Below are 19343 nucleotides of genomic sequence, written 5' to 3'. Positions count from 1 at the left end.
TTCATGTAGTCCAGGCTGACCTCAATGTCTCTATAGCAAAGGCTAGTATAGTATAAATCCCTTAATCTTCCTGTTTCTACCGTCTACGTCCTAAGATGATAGGCTATACCTGTGTGCTACCACACCCAGGCAGCAGAAATGAAGTCTATGCAATTATGGAGCGAGGTACTGGGATTTGAAGCTGAGGCTTTGCATGTGCTAGGACAGCACTTCACCATAGCTATACCTCGTTTCAGAGCTGGAACTCAGGCACGTTCATTCTGGCTGAGTTCATTGAACACTTTTCCTGCTTAAGTGTACACTCAGAATACAAACAGACATTAGTCTACTGAAGTTAAAAAGCCATGTTGTTTATTAAATACCTACTCTGTCATATTCCCAAACCCCAAACCCCAAACCCCAGGATTACGTGTATCCCAGGCTGGCTTCAAACTCAGTATGTTACTGTGTAGCTAAGGATGACATTAAACTTTTGAGCCTCCTGCCTCCAGTTCCTGAGTGTGGGGAATCACAGATCTTTAGTTTAAGGACTGTGTAAATTGACATTTTGATGACACTTAAAGTCGCCATTATCTTTCTTTCTTTCTTTCTTTCTTTCTTTCTTTCTTTCTTTCTTTCTTTCTTTCTTTCTTTCTTTCTTTCTTTCATTTCTTTTTCTTACCAGTCACATTTTAAGCAAAGGAAGGAGAGGTCTTATAATGATGTCTAACTTGATCAATCTGAAGGATTAAAATAGTTGTTTATTTTTTTAATTTTTAATATTTTTTATTACGTATTTTCCTCAATTACATTTCCAATGCTATCCCAAAAGTCCCCCATACCCTCCCCCCCACTTCCCTACCCACCCATTCCCATTTTTTTGGCCCAGGCATTCCCCTGTACTGGGGTATATAAAGTTTGTGTGTCCAATGGGCCTCTCTTTCTAGTGATGGCCAACTAGGCCATCTTTTGATACATATGCAGCTAGAGTTGTTCATTTTTTAATAGGTTGAGCATTGAACTGGCAAATTGGTTGAATATGTAGAGTGTAGATTCTACTACCCAGCTTTAAGCTTGGGGTGGACCTTGCTACCAGCCCCACCCAGGTTCGCTTGGATAGGCGGATGAAAGACATACACACATTAGCTTATCTTTAATATACTTTTAGCTCAATGGCCGGGCTCTTCTAAGCCTTCCTTAGCTAGTGTGCCCTTCTCTTCACTCCCAGTTCAACACTTCTAAATCTGCCTTCAACTTTAGTTGCTTGGTTACCTCTGCTTAGCACCCTAAATCTACCCTCAACTTAGTTGCACTTCTAAACTCCCGCCTGCTTTTCCAGACCCAGTCGAGGAAGTGGCCCAAGGCCACTCCATCCCAGATTTCACATAGCTGATGGCTTTCTCCCTCTCAAGCACTTCAAATTTTCATTCCTCCTCCTTCGTCTGCCCGAGAACCTGGAAGTTCTACCTCTTCCGTTGCAGCCATTGGCCGCTAGCATTATTACTGATCGGTCAAGAACCAGTTGGGGATTAGAACCTTCAACATTCATTCCCAGTCAGAGCATCAGAACTACCCCCCTACAAAACCATATGCAATAAAGTTTAGGGAAGAAGACTTAATTTAGAGCCACATGTAAATAATAAAATGTAAATAATAGTGTGATCAGTTAAAATTTCACATTGCTTCCTTTCCGCCCTTGTGTCAAACTGTAAGCACACCTAACTTGGAGCTAGTGAAGCCCTCCCTGCATGCTGGATTTCTAGCTGTTGCATTAAATGTTACAGTTGAGTACATTCATATGACTATTCAGAGAATTAATATTCTTGGCTCCTCTTTTGGCTACCTGCAGTTTGCTATTCTTATTTCTATTAGTGAATAATGAAAAACGATAATATTTGAACATTAAGACACTCCCCATTTTTAAAAAAAAAAGAAACAAAAACACCAGAAAAACAAAAAGCAAGCAAGCAAACAAAAAACACCCCCAAACAAACAAACAAAACCCCCAAACAAAAATATACCAGCTTGTGATTATTGTTAGGTAAGCTGCCATTTTACAAAGAGGCTTCAGGAATATCATAAGTCTGGAGTGTTCTATCCTGTGAATTTTCCATGAACATTGTGTTCCTGAATTCCTTTTTTTAATAATTTATTAATTATTATTCTATTATTTATCCCAACTCAGATCCTTGTGCATGCTAGAAAAGTGGTCTAGCTTGCCCTGCACATGTTTGAGGCAGGATCTCACTATATAGTGTAGGCTGGCTTGACCTTGAATCCTCCTGCCATGGCCTTCTGAGTGCTGGGATCGCAGGGAGGCACCCATACACCCAGTCATTTCATGGTCATTTGCTCATTTATTTCCTAGATGGTTTTAGGCAGGTCAGTATAAATTTGGGGTCCTTGATGAACAGTGTCCAGCACACATGGCCATACAAGTTATGGAGGAATATGGGAGATTGTCTTTAGAAGTCAGTACCTTCGCAGCCACAGCCGTATGTTTCTCAGAGTAAAAACGAAGCAAGTGCTTTCAAGAGTATATATAAAAAAAAATTATGTAGGGCCCCCTGCCCTGCCAACTCCTCAAATTTCTAGTGCAGGGCAAGTTTTCTGTAATTGGAGGTAATGGGCAGAGGCTAGGAGGTCTTAGAGAGCTCATCTGAAAATGTTGGAGTTTGGGGTTTCACAGGTGTGTGTGTGTGTGTGTGTGTGTAAGTATGTGCCTGCATGTGCAGACCAGACGTCAGCCTTGGGTGTTGCTCCTATGGAGCTATCCATTTTTGTCTCTTCCTTCCTTCCTTCCTTCCTTCCTTCCTTCCTTCCTTCCTTCCTTCCTTCCTTCCTTCCTTCCTTCCTTCCTTTCTTCCTTTCTTCCTTTTTTCCTTTCTTCCTCTTTCCTTTCTTCCTTTCCTTTCTTCCTTTCTTCCTTTCTTCCTTTCTTCCTTTCTTCCTTCCTTCCTTCCTTCCTTCCTTCCTTCCTTCCTTCCTTCCTTCCTTCCTTCCTTCTCTTTCTTTCTTTCTTTCTTTCTTTCTTTCTTTCTTTCTTTCTTTCTTTCTTTCTTTCTTTCTTTCTGATGCAGAGTCTGTCACTGGGACCAGGAGCTCACTGACTGTCCTAGGCTGACTGGCCAGCAAGTCCCAGGGATCTGTTCGTTTCTACTTCCCTAATGCTAGGATTACCAAGTCCAGCTTTTGATGTAGATGCAGGGCAACTCAGCTCACATCCTCATAAAAATGTGGCAAATGCCCATCTTCTTCCTTTCCTTCTTTTCTTCCCTCCCTCCCTCCCTCCCTCCCTCCCTCCCTCCCTCTCTTTCTTTCTTTCTTTTCTTTTCTTTCTTTTCTTTCTTTCCTTCTTAACTGTAAGTCCTAGAAATTGAACTAATGTCAGGGTTGTCAGCAAGCACCTTTAACCATTGAACTGTCTGGCTTGCCCAGGGATAAAATCTCTTTTCACATATCTCAGAACCTCTATTGTCAAGTGCTAAAATTACAGGTATGCTCCACTACCCCCAGCGTGCAAAAATTCTTTCTGAAAAATAAGTGGATCTCAGAATAAAGCACCTATAGTTTCATGGTTTTTGATGGATAAATTCTATAAGGTGAAGCCCCTAATTTAGCCTGGCATAAAAAGAGAAGACATTAGGAAATTAGGGTTGTAATTCTTTTTTTATTATCTTTTTTTGCAGTCTATAATTGAGTTAACTGGCTCTTCTGATACACACAGCATGTATGAACCTCTAGAACCTGAAGCTATTTGGTTTCCATCCAAATTTTGGATTTGCATCTCTCATTAACATGCAGGTTTTCATATGGTTTTTAATGCACCAATTGTCTGAAGCACACTTGAAGATGAATTGGGAAAGCATGGCTCGTGAAGGGGAGTGTTAGCTGAAGCCTTCCATTTTCATGGCATTTGCTATTCTTGAAGCGATGGTGCGTAAGGCTGTGGCATCCGCCCCATTGCGCTGAGCGTTTTCCTCTACTGTTATCTTAGTGTCAAGTGACCCATCAGACCTGATCCTCTGGTACTGAGAACACTCATTCTCTGAGTAATTGGATGTGGTGGCGGCAGAGCAAAGGGCTGCCCAGATATTCTTTCTTATGTGGATGTAGGGGGATAATAAAAAAGGAAAGTTCCACGTTGGGTGTGAGAACTGTAGGAATTCGTCACAACTCTCAATTATATTTCCGTTGAAAATAACAAGCTGAAATGTTCAATGCATTCGATTTTTAAGGAGCCATGGGTGCCAGTCAGATTCGGCGTCTCTGTGCTCAGACTGACAAGACCAGTAGCTGTAGCCTGAGGCAAGTGGCCGGAATTAATGATATAAAACACAGGCTGCTTGACAGGAAGCCATTTCCCAGATCTAGTAGTTGTGACTAAGAGGAAATTTGAAATGAAGTCTATTTTGAGGTGAGGACCATACTTGAAAGATATTAGTTGCTAAGCATCAATCAAAACATCAGCTTACAATTAAAATGCCTAGTTTTCCTTGGGAGAAAGATCTCTAAGGGACCATTATGTTAAAAAATCAATGTCGCGGGAGTTGGGCATGCTCTTTGAAGAGAAAGGCCGATGGAAGAGAGAGATATTAAATCACTCTTTACTATTTGACAGCCTGTCAGCTCAGACATTTGAAGTTCAGACCTGAACCTTTCCCACTTCTCTGAGACTCAGTGTGTGAGGTGATTTTCGGGGTCATAACCGGAACCAACTCAAACAAAAGCTCTAGAGATCATGGACTGAGACAATTACATAGTTTCTCTGCCTGACATCCTGAGAGGCAGGGAGAAGACCATGAGAGGCAGCAGAGAGGTTTCTCCAGTCATCCCTGACAGGGTTTCAGCGAAGGGTTGCAACTCCATTTCTATCCCTGCTTCTAAAGGGCAGACCCACGGCGGGCACCATTCCTTCAATGTTCTCCAGTTCATTGGGTAGAAATAAATAGACCAGGATAACCGATTTTTAAAGACAGCCTTTAAAAATTTTCACAACAATTTCATTCATTATTTCTATACTCCTCTGTGACCCTTCATTATAATTATAATTTTAAATTTTTCTTCTAAGGATGTATTTTGGACACATATAAAGTGAAGCTGGGTCTTATATTTTGAGAACCAGGCTCGAATGAAGTCATGAGAGAGGACAACTGTGCACGCTGTTTCCCTTCAGCACATAAGATTAGACTTCAGAGCTTTTCATTTTAATACATTTAAGGCCTTTGCATACTCTTACATTTAAAGATCTATGTATAGACAAGTTCTATAATTGGAGGAGTTGGCTAGCAATCTACTTCAAGCCTTTTCTTATTTTAGCATGTTATATGAACACATATTTCTCAAAAACATTAAATCAAAAGTCCTTACCAATTCTCCATCAATATCACAGTGTGAAATAGATACATAGAAAACACTTGAAAAATAATCCCTACATATGTAAAATAAAATTGGGAATATACCTTTTTCCATTTAAAATTAGCCTATATATATAAAAATCAATTTTTCAAAAAATAATATATTCAGTTAAATAGTATTATTTATGTTTCCCACTAAATGGTATCATTTACCTTTCATAGATAAATAAATCAGGCAACACATAAAATACCTCGGGGTGGGGGGGGGAGGCGCGAATAAACTTGTGTTTGATGGTTGTGCAAATATAGTCAGTTCTCTTTTTTTTTCTCACATTAGTTTTTAAAATTGGCTTGAAAGAATAAAAATGAACTAGGAGGTAAGCTATTTATGAACACAGATTAGCAGTTATTTTGAGCATAAGAAGGCCATCTGTGTATGAAAAAGTTTTAATGATATTCAACACGATGTCAGTGCCTGATAGGATCTGACACACGGAATCTTCCTTTTGTTTGAGAGAGAGCGACAGAGATACCTTTTTTTGTTTGCTTGCTTGCTTGTTTGTTTGTTTTTTGTTATAGGACCTAAAGCACTCTAGGGCCCCCACCAGTCCAACAACTTGAATATGATCCCTAGGACCAACATTGTAAGAGAGAATCAACTCCTGCGAGTTGTCTTCTGACTTGCACATGCATGGATTGCGCATGTGCATTCCCATGCTTAACTCGTTAGTTTATGTTTGTGATTCTATATTTCTAGCGAGCATTTGTAACTATGCCTAAATGGGTGTGTTGATGGGTCTGCCCCTGACTAGTCGTAGACTCCTGCGGCATTCCTTACGCTGGGGTCCATGTACTGACACCCATCAGATGCTGCCCTGCAAGGGAAAGAAAGGGCACTAGCCTTGAGGTTCAGAAATGGGCGTAGGATTTGGTGTTTGGAATGACACAGGTGGCACCGAAATAGCTTTGAATGTCTTTGAATCCCATATTAAGACACATCCTATTTTTAGCATTTTATAACGTAAAATAATGTTTTTATCTGACTGTTATACGAAGTACTTTCTTCTCCTAAATCCTCGCAACTCTACTCGCCCATTTTGTACTTTTTTGTTAATATATTTTAATTAGCTTGAGTCAAAGAAGATCATACATTTTTGGTAGTTCTTAAATTATTTCGTTTTAATTTAATTTTTTTTCAGCACTGGGAGTTTAGTTGATCTCTCTCTCTCTCTCTCTCTCTCTCTCTCCCTCCCTCCCTCCCTCCCTGCGTGCGTGCGCGCGCGCGCGCGCGCGTGTGTGTGTGTGTGTGTGTGTGTGTGTGTGTTTGTGTGTGTGTGTGCATATGCTCGTGTGACTGCCTGTGCATATATAGAGGTCAGAGGACAACTTGTGTCGTCTTTTCTCTCGTTCTATCTTTTACATGGGATGTGGAGATCCAACTCAGGTCACCAGGCGCGTGCAGCTAGTGCGGAGCCATCTGGTCAGCGCTGAGAGGAGCTCTGATGGCTAAATTCATCTGAACTATGTTCCTTCAGAACAAGCAAGAATCTTAGTGGATTTCTTTGAGGAGTGGGGAGAATGGGGAAAAGTCCACTTGCCGAGCAGGGATTCAAAACCCGGATGCTGTACGGGGAAATTAGAGATTGCTCTTCCTTCTCCCCCCCCCCTGGATTTTGCAAGTTTTTATTGGAGGTGGAGCTCCAGGCCAATACTTTACAGCGCAGGCGGCGTTTTCTCAGGAATGCAGTGGGGCCTGGTGCCTGCGCCCCGCCCAGGACAGAGCAGCTGTTTCTGCTGAATGCTTGGAATGCGAGAGGCTGCGAGTAAGGAGAGCAGAGGGCATTGTTTCACCTCCCTAAGCCCGGGTGAAAAGAGTCTTTTGTACACAGGAGCAGTTCAGCGTGGAACAGCATTTCTTCCCCTGGGCAGCTTCCAATCCTTCAGCTGGGAACGCAGTGTGAGTGGTTTCCCGGCTTTCTGATAGCACATGGTTTAATCTGCTATCCCACAAACACGGAACCAGAGCCCTCCAGAGTCAAACAGGGTGAAGGTACCGTTTCCAGCATCTCTTCAGAGGAGAAGATAGACAGCAATGCCATGTGGAAAAAATTTGGGCATAGCAAGTTGGGAGTGGCTAAGCCACTTAAGGACTCTGGGGGTTTAAGAGTCTCTGCTCTAACCTTGGCCAATAGATTTTTTTTTTTTTTTTTTTTTTTTTTTTTGGTTTGGTTTTTTGAGACAGGGTTTCTCTATATAGCCCTGGCTGTCCTGGAACTCACTTTGTAGACCAGGCTGGCCTCGAACTCAGAAATCCGCCTGCCTCTGCCTCCCAAGTGCTGGGATTAAAGGCGTGCGCCACCACGCCCAGTTTATAACTCAGATTTTTATCAATGGCATATGAACAATGGAACTGACTTCATGGCGTCATTAATACATTGTAACAAAAAGATTTATGGGGGGAACAGTGTTTGGTCTTTGGTAAGCACTGGATCTGTGGTAGCTATTTTTATGTTTTGTTCTAAAACACTCTGTAAATGGTTGGTGTGCCGAATGAGACCTGCTATCAAATAGTCTTTGTTTCAAAGTGTACTAGGATGGGGTTAAAGATCTGGCTCCAGTGCTGTGGGCTGGCCTAGTGAACACAGAGCTGAACAAAGCAGGAAGGTCAGGAGTTCAAGTTCATCTTCAGCTACTTAACCACCTTGAGGCAAACCCCCGATACACAACACCCAATGTATCATTAATTAAGTACTACCAGAATCCAAGTCTGACTAGATGCTGGCCAGCTCTTACCAAACATTTGAGTGATTTTAGTTAACTTTTCTTGCTTTCATGTGGCAGATGGGGCAATGGTGGTATTGATGACCCACTAGCTGCATGCCTGGAGCTACAGGCTGGACCTTGTTCTTGGGGCTTCTTGAGCCTCAGTTGCTCAAAACTCTCCCACCTTAAGTGAGAGGAGCGATTATATCTTACAGTGTAGGAAACACGTGCTGAGAAGAATTGGACCCTGTTCATTTAAAAGGTACCCACCGAGTGCCTTGTACACCAGAGGTATAGCTTGAACCACACAGACAGAATTTCCTGTCCTTATGGCTTTCTGTAACGTTAGGGAATAGGAACCAACAGAAATGATTTAAAATACATTGTATAGTGCAACGATAAGTCCTAAGAAGGACAAGAAAAATAACGCAGCCACACATGGTATAATCGTCTACATAGTCACCAGGTGACAGTTTTGGAAGTAACTGTAAAAGACATCAGTGTCCCAGGAGAAGAACAGGTGTTTGTGGCTTTCAGTCCAACTCTATCCTGGGGTTGTCGCTTGCTTACCTCATGGGGCTCTTGAGAGAAACTAGTGAAATGGTTTCAATAAGCTATGAATTATTTGTCAGAGGAGGGGAAACACTGTAAGAAAGTTTAGTCTCTGGTCTGCCAAGTGTCTCTAGCTTCTGCTTTCTGATTCTTTTGTTCTTTAAAGCTATAATTAAAAAATGTTCTAGCACAAAATACTTGAAGTCGTTCTCCCAAGATAATTCCCAATGGGAAAGCTGTCTCCCTGTGCACTTACACCCGGTACAGATTCATCATGGGATCCAGTAGCTCCCAGAACTGTGGCTGATTAGTTCTTGGGCTAACATGGAGACCAGATGTACCTTGCAAAACGCCTCTTGATTTCTCAACGGAAGGCCTCCCCCCCCAAAACTTCTTGGTAATATGGGCATCAAATCTGGTAACTCTTTGGAAGTTAGTTTCCCTCTTTTCTTCTTTAACCAAATAATTCACAAATTACTAGGCCACCCCTAGAATTCAGGTTGACTGGACTCAATACTCCCTGAAATGATGGCAGGTTATAGTTAACAGCTTGTCCAGCTGCCCTGCTGAGACCAGCTGCCTCCATGTGACTGACTGCTTACTCTAGTGACTGACTCTTGTAGACATCAGCTCAGTTTCTATTCCCATTCCAAGACGACATGGCTTTGAAAACCGTTTCTCTGATGTACTTATGGAAGCCAAGGACTTTTCAGAACAAAGAGACCCATGGATGAGGTCAAAGGACCAAAAGTTTTTTTTCCAGGAGAGGTGCAAGGCTAGTAGATTGTGGAACCCGCAAGGATTACTAAGTCTTGATTCTAATCTCCATTAAGTGACAACTGGTAGCCAGGCGGCCATCCTTAATCTCTGTACTCGGGAGGCAGAAGCAGGCAGATCTCTGAGTTTGAGGCCAGTCTAGTCTGCAGAATGAATTCCAGGACAACCATGATAGAGAAATCATCTGTGTTTCTCTCTCGGTCTCTGTCTCTCTCTGTCTCTCTCTGCCTCTGTCTCTGTCTCTCTGTCTGTCTCTCTCTGTCTCTCTGTCTCTCTGTCTCTCTGTCTCTCTCTGTGACAAGTGTATCAGATACCACACTATGTGCATCTTTATGCCTCATTTCTTTCTCCACCTGTCCTATTCCAGACAGGGTGTCATGCAGTCTAGATTAGCCTTGAACTCACAATGTTGCTGAAGATGACCTTCAGCTCCTCATTCACCCCCCCCCCCCGACTCCTGATGACTAGTATGCTAGCATTATAGATTAGTGTCACCATGCCTGGATAAAAACATATGTAAAAAGAAACATAAAACTAACTTTGAGAGACTTATACCTACTCTGAAATATCTTCTTACTTATAATAGGGGATACTATCCTGAGTCCCTGTGATAGCTTTTGGTTGTAAAAGCATATTCTTGGCAGCTATTCTGGTGATGCAGACTTTCAGCTACTAGGAAGACTGAGTCAGGGGGATGAAGAGTTCAAGGTCTTAGCTGAGTGAGATGCTGTCTCTAAATACAAAACAGTAGAAGGAGGTTTTGGGGATATAGATGGCAGTTAGTGTTTGCCTAGCAAGTACGGGCCACAGGGCTACTTCTCACTACTAGACAAACCAATAGCATGTCATGGCAAAGATGTAGGGGAAATGCAAGTGTTGGGTACCTCAGGGGGAGAGGCACAAATGCCTTTCCAGTTTTTACTTAGACTTTATATCAGGCTCAATTTTCTTCTTCATATATACCATGTGTGGTGGTTGAATAAAAATGACCCCCACAGGATCATATTTGAATGCTTGGTCATTAGGGAATGGTGCTACTTGAAAAGGATTGGGAGGTATGGCCTTGTTGGAGGAGGTGTGGTCTTGTTGGAGGAGGTGTGGTCTTGTTGGAGGAGGTGTGGCCTTGTTGGAGGAGGTGTGGTCTTGTTGGAGGAGTGTGTCACTGGGTATGGGCTTTGAGGTTTCCAAATCCCAAGCCAGTCCAGTGGCTCTCTCTCTCTCTCTTGGCTGCTTTCAGATCTGGATGTAGAACTCTCAGTTACCATGTCTTCCTGCTTGCAGTCATGCATACCACCATGAGGATAGTAGACTATAAACCTCTGAAACTGTAAGCAAGGCAATTCAATGTTTTCTTTTTGTAAGGGTTGCCATGGTCATGGTGTCTCTTCCTAGTAATAGAACACTAAGACGCCATGCTACAATAGAAAGCAAGGTGTGCACATGCACACACACACACACACACACACACACACACACACACACACACCAGGTGAAACACTGCCATTGAGTTATACCCCTAGCTCTTTTTTGTGTGTGTTAGTTTTTACAGATATCAGAAAAATCAACTCAGAAAAATCACTTTGCTGTTAGAGAGATGACAACACCCTCCCCCTCCCCCCAATCACAGATGATATCCTGTAACAATAACAAGGGACCAGGGTAACAAGTTTACTTAGTATGCATTTTATATGTTGTGGGGCTTTCAGAAATTAAGACCCAAGGGCTGGGAAGAGCTGCTTACTCATGTGATTAGGTTCCAAAGGCAATGGTGAACTCTATAAAGATGAGATGAATAGAGTCTATGACAGAGATGGGAAGCCCACAGGGCCTGGGTGTCAGATGCTCTGTGACCTCCCTTACATAGCATCCCCTCCTCTCTGTAGACTCCCTAGAATAGATCTCCAGGAATCCAGAAAGGACTGTCCTAGAACCTACAGCTTGCATTAAGTAGTTCTGGCTTTTAGAGAAGAGGAAATCTAGTTTTGTCATGTGTTTTTTTGGGGTAAGAGACAGGATACTGACAAGAGGCCAGGAGGACCATTCTGCATGCCTTCCAATCTCCTTTTGTGCAAAGTCATTAGCTCAAGACATCAACTGTGCTCCAGACCATCATAACTAATACAGTCTGAGGTTGTACAAGGGTGGCACTTCATGAAATATACATAAATATTTGTAATTCAGTGAGTGAGACCTTTTATTATGCATTAATTAATTCTTTGGTGGCTATTGTTGTTTCTACAAGTGTGTGTGTGTGTGTGTGTGTGTGCTTTCTTTCCTGAGAAAGGAAAATAGGATAAAATTATCAGTTTATCAGCACAGTGTTATTGGTCATGTATTTTTTTAAAAAAATACAAACATGTTTATAAATTTGTAGTTTTTCCAAATTTTGCAACATAGTTTCTGCCATTTTTGAAAAGTATGTCTTACCAGATTGCAAATGAAGAGCTAAAGAATTATTTCTCCTTTGAGGCTAGCCTGGTCTACAGAGTGAGTTCCAGTACAGCCAGGGCTACACAGAGAAACCCTGTCTCAAACCACCCTGCCCCCCCCCCCAATTAACTATTTCTCTTAAAGACTGTTGTTTGCCATTATTAGTCTGTAAATTTTTTGCTATGTATGATAGCGCCATGAAAATAGTACTTTCTACTTGTTAGGAATCATAGTTCCAAGGCTTCACTATGCAGTATGGCCACCCTCACCCAGAGCATAGATACAGTGCCTCACTGGTAGTGGGGCTGCAGTCTGGGTCAGCTCCTGCAGACATCTGGCCTTGCCTGAAGCTAGCCATGAGTGGATATAGAAATTTAGGGCATGTTTTGTTCTTTGGAGTGAACTATAATAGAGAAATTTAAAACTCAAGATAAAGTTGCAACCTCACCAGTCGTTCTGGCTGACACTCTAATTCACTTAACCTTGAGGTACTAGAGAGTAGATTTGGTGTAATAGAAATCATGCCTATTTTGGGGAGACATCATATCACTTTCTTTTGGCTGACGGATGCAGGACTGACTCCTGAGAATGTAGGCAGGATCCCATTGTGGTACTTTTCCATCTGTGGGAGCATGTTGCTGCAGGCCTAGAGACTATCCTAATCAATGCTATGGCACTACAGTGAGAGGATCGGCTTCTCCTGTTCATTTAACTTTAATATAAGTAGCAAATGTTAGGATTGAAGTTTTCAAAGTATATACCTGTGTTTCTAGGAATGTCTGTCTTAAGTTACGGTTCTATTGCTCTGAAGAGACAATACTGTTCTATTGCTCTAGGGTCAAGGCAACTTTTATAAAAGAAAGCATCGAATTAGGGGTTTACTTAAAGTTTTGGAGGGTTAGTTCATGATCACTATGGCAGGAAGAAGAAAGAAATGGCCCTGTATCAGTCGCTGAGAGCTTCACATTCTGATCCACAGTCAGCAGGCGAGGGTAGTGGTGGTGGGAGATAGAGACAGACATACACACACACACACACACACACACACACACACACACACACACACACACACAGAGGAAGAGACAGAGAGACAGAGACAGACCGACATACATTAGGCCTGGTGTGGTCTTTTGAAACCTCAAAGCTCACTCCTAGTGACACACAGTCCCTTCTTCAACAAGCCCACACCTCCTAATCCTTTCCAAATAGTTAGTCAACTGAGGACTATATATATGCAAACAAGAAGTCCGTGAATGCCATTGTTAATTCAAATAATCATAATATCTAATATTAAAAAATATTTAGAATATGACCAGAAAGGAAGAGAGAGGAACTAGCAATTTCATAAACATAAACAGAATACTAATATGTCATCATGAAGAAATCAGGCCAGATCTTAAATCTCACTGCTTTTATTTAATGCTTAAACCTGAAGTCCCTGTCTCAAGTTATGAGCTCCATAAACACAATCTTATCTAGCAAGGGTGGCCCTGCATAGGCAACTCGAGCTATGTTGGTTAAGGTCACTGTCAGTGTGCCACACTTCAGCCGATTTTCCTAAGCCTCCTGGATGGTGATCAAGGGCCTTACACATATGCACAGTACCATAGAAAAGCCTTGACATACAAATCTCTTCTACATATGTAGAACACTCTCCTCTGCCTAGACACTCTCTACAGATATGCTGGTGGTTGACTCAACTCCTTTTAGGTCCCTGAATACAACTTCTCAGGTGTGAGTCTGAGCATTGCATCTGGGATAGCATGGCCTCCACGTCACTCTGTCACCTCATCTTGTGGTATGGTATCACCAGCAGCCATATTCCACCTTCTCATCTTTAACTGAGGTTCCTGTCTCTGCGACCCTGCAAATGCCAGACATAACAATGAAAGCGTCTTTGTTCATTGCTGCAGCTCAAGCTCCTGCATCCGTTTCTGGCACTCTGGCTGCTTGTCAGAAGCAATCAGGAAAGTTCAATGAACTGCGTTCATGAGGAGGAATTTGGGACTGGAGAGTTAAGGAAGCAGATGAAGCCCCCCCTTTTCCATGGAACTGAAGTCTGGTTTTTTTGTTGTTGTTATTTTGATTTGTTTTTACATCAAGTTTAGTTCGAATCTCCCATTGTATTGAAGTCACACATGTTCTAGTTCATTACCTCAGAGTGACTCCTCAAAACATCCAGAGGTACATTTACCAGCACGGCATCCTCCTCCATTGCAAAGACAGGAGTTAGTTAAGCAGTGTTGTTAAGCAGGCCTTCTCTTATTAAAAATGATTAACACGATAGATGCTCTCTCATAGACACAGTGAAGCACCTTCTTCAATTTGGGGATACTAGATTTCCCTCACTAAAATAGTCTAACGTGCCCCATAGAGAAGAAGCTCCATAGGACATTAAAAATTTCCTTGATCTACAAAAACAAACAAAACACCAAGAGGACGAAAACCCCAAGGCTCCAGGACTTAGTTCCCATAAGCAAACTATTGTTGCTGTTTCTGTAGCTGAGCAATGGCCATGTGGCTCATGGTCCGCCTGATAAGCCTGAACTGAGTAAGGACAACCTCTCCTCCCATGTCTTTAAAGGATCTCATAGCTTGCTTCTTAAAAGAGTCCGTGTTGCTTTAATGAGGAATGTCTCCCAGAGACTCATGCATTTGGACACTTGGTCCCCAGGTGGTGCTGATGTTTCGGGAGGTTATTTGGAAGTTTTGGTTGCTGGAGAATTATGCCCACTAGAGGCGGATTTTGAGAGTTCCTAGACTGGCGCCATTTCCAGTTCACACTCAGCTTTCTGCTCTCGGCACCTGCTCTATGCTTCCTCCTCTACTCCTTGGCACCCAGGGCTCACCCTCTGAACTGTAAGCCAAAATAAAATCTTTCTTCCACAAGTTGCCTTGGCCGTGGTATTTTATCACAGCAACAGTAAAGTAATCAATACAGACTTCAATCATGTTATGCAAATTTAGATGCAGCTTTGCTGCCCAGCATTGCAAATAGCATCCAGGGGCTAGAAGACAGAATAATTTGTTATTTGTTCTAAATGCTTGTTAGCCACACGATCTCAGGTCTTGTGATAATGCTGAAAAAATCTGGGGGATGCTTTCTTTAAGTATCATAGATACTTATCTTTTTCAAAAGTGTGTGTGTGTGTGTGTAAACGCTTTGAACTAAAAGAAATCTATGCTAACATTAAAATGACCTGTTTGAGGAGAATTTGAAATCTATTGTATTTGATTTAGATACCATTTCTAGAGCATACAACAGGGTTTGTTTTTACTATCATCATATAAAATCCATAATTCTTTAGATAGTCTTTTTGCCCTAATTCTTAAATTCATAATCCTTTCGCAAAGTAGTTGCTTTATTGATCTTTCCTGTGCTCTTTGCTTTGATTTATCTTAATCACAGCGAGAACTAATCTTTGGCTGTTACTTTAATCACCTTTCTTTCCCCTTCCATTTCTTTCCTTTTTCCCAGCAAGGAGACAAAGTGGCTACCTCTGCCCACTGTCCCCCCCCCCTCCTGTCACAGCTGTAAGAATCCTCCTGAGAGGAAGGGCTGCACATGTGGACTTTGGGGCTCTTCCTGGCCACTGATTTGTTTTGTCCTTTTTGTTTGTTCCTTTGTTTTAGACAGAGACTCATGTAGCCCAGGTTAACCTAACACTTGCTGTGTAGCTGAGGATGACCTTGAATTTCTGACCCACCAGTGTCACCTCCAGGCAGAGGGGATTGCAGTGCTAAAGCACCATTCCACCTCCTCGAATACCCTTACCTCCCGACTGTTTTACTACACCAGCCACACACCCTTCTCTTTCCTGATAAGCAACTGTGTCTACTCTTTGTGCCTATGCACATAACATTCTTCTATTTGAAACCTTGTTGGAAATTAATCTCTGTGATGCTTTCTAAGGTTTCTCTTCAATCACGTCTTCAGTCTTTCAAAGGGAATGCAACCACGCCCTCTGCAGCAGTGGTTAGCTTTCTACATTACGTTTCTTGGCTTCTGGTGAATAGTTGTGAGTACCTTTGGTTTTCTCCATGAAACTTGTAATTATAAATTGCTATGGAGATCCAAGGGTTGGAGGGAAGGGGTCCTCCTCTCATATCAGGAACTGTTTGGTAGAAGAGCAGCATTTAGCCAGACATGGTGGCTTATCTGTAATTGCAGTAGCTGGGAGAAAGAGGCAGGGGAATTGTGAGTTGGAGGCCAGCCTGGCTACATAATGAATTCTAGGCCAATCTGGAGTACATAGAAAGACTCCCCCAAGCCCAAAATATACACATATCCAAAAAAAGAAAAGGAAGAGAAGAAAGAGAGCAGCTTTTGCAGTATGTGGAGTTGTAGAGGTATGGATGCTTTAACTACTGTGGGGGCTCAGAGGGCCCTCCTGATAGCTCTGTGGCTTTAAGGAGGATATCACATAACAAATACAGATGAATGCACCTTGGAATGTGCTAATTTCCTAGAATGTAAGCTTTAAAAAGTAAATGAGCGAAGCTCCCTTGGAGTTAGAAGAATCACTTGCATTCTTTGTTATTTTGGACTGGTATATTTGATAGAGTGCCTCTGCTTGTTAATGCTGTTGTAAGAAAACAAAAACAGAACTAAAAACAACCCAACAGCTTGAATGCGGGGACGAATGGCCATTGGCATCAGGGACCTGGTATGGAGGCAAAATACCCCATCTAAAGAGGCTACTATACCTCTGTAGTACACTGTAGCACTTATCACCTGGACTAAATCTTTAGAAGTAAGTAATAAAACATTTGAAATAAAATCTCATTTTTAATGTAAATTCTAACAGAGCCAAAACAAGTGTGAGAGCCAAACTACATGCAATGAAGTCACACAATCAAGCTGCATCCAACGCAAGGACCCCAATGGTGTGCATCCCGATGACCAGGTCAGTTAAAGACCCTTCACTTGCTGGGGAGCTATGGTTTGAAGTTCCCCGATAGCTGGAGCCATGTGTAAATTCCCCTCTTTTGTTACTGTAGATTGTCAATTGATAATTAGACATTTTTTTAACCACATCAAAACTTTGGATTGACCTACTGCAGGAAATATTCAGCTACAATAGGGTTTCAGTGGATAGAGAGAATATGAGGATGGCTATTTGTAAGAGAGGCTAAAGTGCTAAGCTGTGAAAAGAGTATGTCAGGTTAGTAACAACTTAGCTGCATGCAACAGGAAACAGCCACGGAGGATGGGCTTCTGTCTGGAAATGTGGGATGATGAAGAACCAGGGAGAAGATGCTATTCCTAAACTGGGCCGTGCTGAATGGCTTTCTGAAGGGAAGAGGTTAGTTCAGGGAAGACATGGTTTGACTTAGCTGAATATTGGTTTTTGGAAACCTTGGACAGGGTGGCTCTTTGCTATGGTTGGAATACAGCCAGACTGGAGAAGATGAGTTAGAGGTGAGAATGTAGAAATCTCAGAGCTAGGCTACTTTCCCAAGACCTTGCACAGGAAGCAGAGAAAGCAAGGGTGAGCTGGGAGGAAGCCCATCTGTTTTAAGGAGGGAAAGGGACGGCGTGCTGGATATGGGGAGCATCTGGACTTGCTTGACGTTGGGTGGTGATGTGACATCCTTGGGGTCACTGCTTCCTTGGAAAGTAAGTGGATTCTTTGCTTTTGACTTGAGTAGCTGGTGACGTATGTGAAGCCTTCTGTGGTTGGAATAGCTGAAGAACAGCATTTCTTGGGAGCTTCTTTGTGGGGTAATTAATAAAGTTATGAGGTCTTATCTGCGAGTGCTTGGAGTTCAGTTCCATCACTAACTCAGCAGTTAGTGGAAAATATGATGCCTGCATTTGAAAGTCACTCTCCTTTGTAACGGTGTCTTCAGGGCTGTGGACCTCCCTTAAAGGTGGCTTACACTCCAAAGAGACTGCGCGGTCAGTCTCTGCCCACAGACTGTGGTTTTTGCTGATTGTTCGGAACTTGATCTCTATTTGCATGCCCTTCTGTTTAACTCGCCGGTGCCTGTCCCCTTCTTAGGGCTACCATTATCACTGCAAAACAGCAGGCTCCTGCCTCTGGGACTCCAAAATTATATCAGGTTTCTCAGAGCTAAAGAAGGGCTCATTTCCCCAGGGTCTGACAGCTGTTTTCTTTCATCTCTATAGAATGGTATGAAGCATTCTACTTTAGAGAACTTAGAAATTCCTCTAAGTCTGCAGTCACTGGAAAATTACATTGAGTACCTGTTGAAATATGTATAGAAAATGAATAGAAGTCTTTCTGTCGGAATTTCCTTAAAAAGACACAGAAACCTACATCTCATAGGGGAATTAGATTAGAGGACCACTTGGAAATGGAGACATGGATGAAATAATTGATATCTTTGTTTCCATATAAGAATTGCATTATCATGTATGGCGTCCACACTTGGTTGAAGTTAAACATAACAAGACCTTGAAACTGTATGATGTGTGTTCCCTGACTCATCCATTTGCTCATGTCAGTTGTTCTTCTGTGCTATCAGTGTTATTAAAATAAGTGACTGATGGACACCTATTCAACATATATTTATTTAGCTCTTTCTATGGATATTCTTTCTCCCTGTTAATGGCCAGTAGTTTGCTTAAACCTAGCAGGGCACAAGGCAATCCAGCAATTGCAATAGAATGAGATAAAGGTCATGCTAGAGGAATACAAAATACTCTGCCAGTAGGCAAATGACTATCATAACAGAAGCCAGTCAGGGCATAACAAGTTCGGCAAATAGGTAGAACATTTGTTAGCTGGAATTTATCCAGCAGGCACATGTAGTAAACACCTATTTTGTACAAGGTACTGAGTATGGTGATAGACATTGGGAGCTATAAAATGGAGAGAGATTATAACATGATATTTACTACCTAGGAACAAGAAGTTGACACATTAGTAGTATATATGATTTATTACATGAGTTGTACATTAATTGAATATATTAGTTATAGATATTATATTTATTAAGTATATGTATTTAAGCAATGAACTAGGCATGCTTCATGAATGCAGCAAAGCAAGGAAGAATGAATGACTGCTTGTGCTCGAGATTCGAAGGAGGGCTGGAGATGTATTTTGCAAAGCTAAGACTGGTTCTGCATCCTTGTGACCCCAGCTCTTGGGTGGAAGAAGCAGGAAGATACTGAGTTCAAAGTTAACATGGGCTACGAAATGAATTCTAAGCAAACTTGGGCTACCTAGAGAGACCTTGTCTCAAACATAGCAGAACAGGCCAGCACCGAACTGATCTGAACAAAACTGCAAATGAGTCCACACCAATCTTGTTCAGTTTTTTAGTGGACCTGTGGTGTTTAAAAGACCACAGGGTTGAGCTGGTCTGAAGTCCACTGAACTCTAATTGATTGGGGCAGCTTTCTAAGCCACAGACAAAGTCTGACCACACCACTCTCCTATACCATTGTCTCTGAACCTCAGTGGTATAGAATGACTTGCTTAACTGGACAACCAAAACAGATAGACAGACAAA

At 42.1% G+C, this 19343-nt stretch overlaps 1 protein-coding gene across 36 annotated transcripts in view; it reads left to right on the top strand.

Moving 5' to 3' along the window:
- Ank2 (ankyrin 2, brain) overlaps positions 1-19343 on the top strand; it is a 578741-nt gene that overhangs the window by 235449 nt on the left and 323949 nt on the right. For 32 of the 36 annotated variants that reach the window (XM_030252367.1, XM_006500886.3, XM_030252362.1 and 29 more), the window contains one exon: positions 16667-16765. The exons of the other annotated variants lie outside the window; for them this stretch is intronic. In XM_030252367.1, coding sequence (XP_030108227.1) covers positions 16667-16765 — 99 coding nt within the window. Of the gene's footprint in view, positions 1-16666; positions 16766-19343 lie in introns of those variants that run through there. 36 annotated transcript variants of the gene reach the window in all.

Source organism: Mus musculus, chromosome 3 (assembly GCF_000001635.26).
Source record: "Mus musculus strain C57BL/6J chromosome 3, GRCm38.p6 C57BL/6J".
Taxonomy (NCBI): Eukaryota; Metazoa; Chordata; class Mammalia; order Rodentia; family Muridae; genus Mus; species Mus musculus.
Note: the sequence above shows the minus strand (reverse complement) of the source record. Positions and strands in the feature narration are given on the sequence as shown.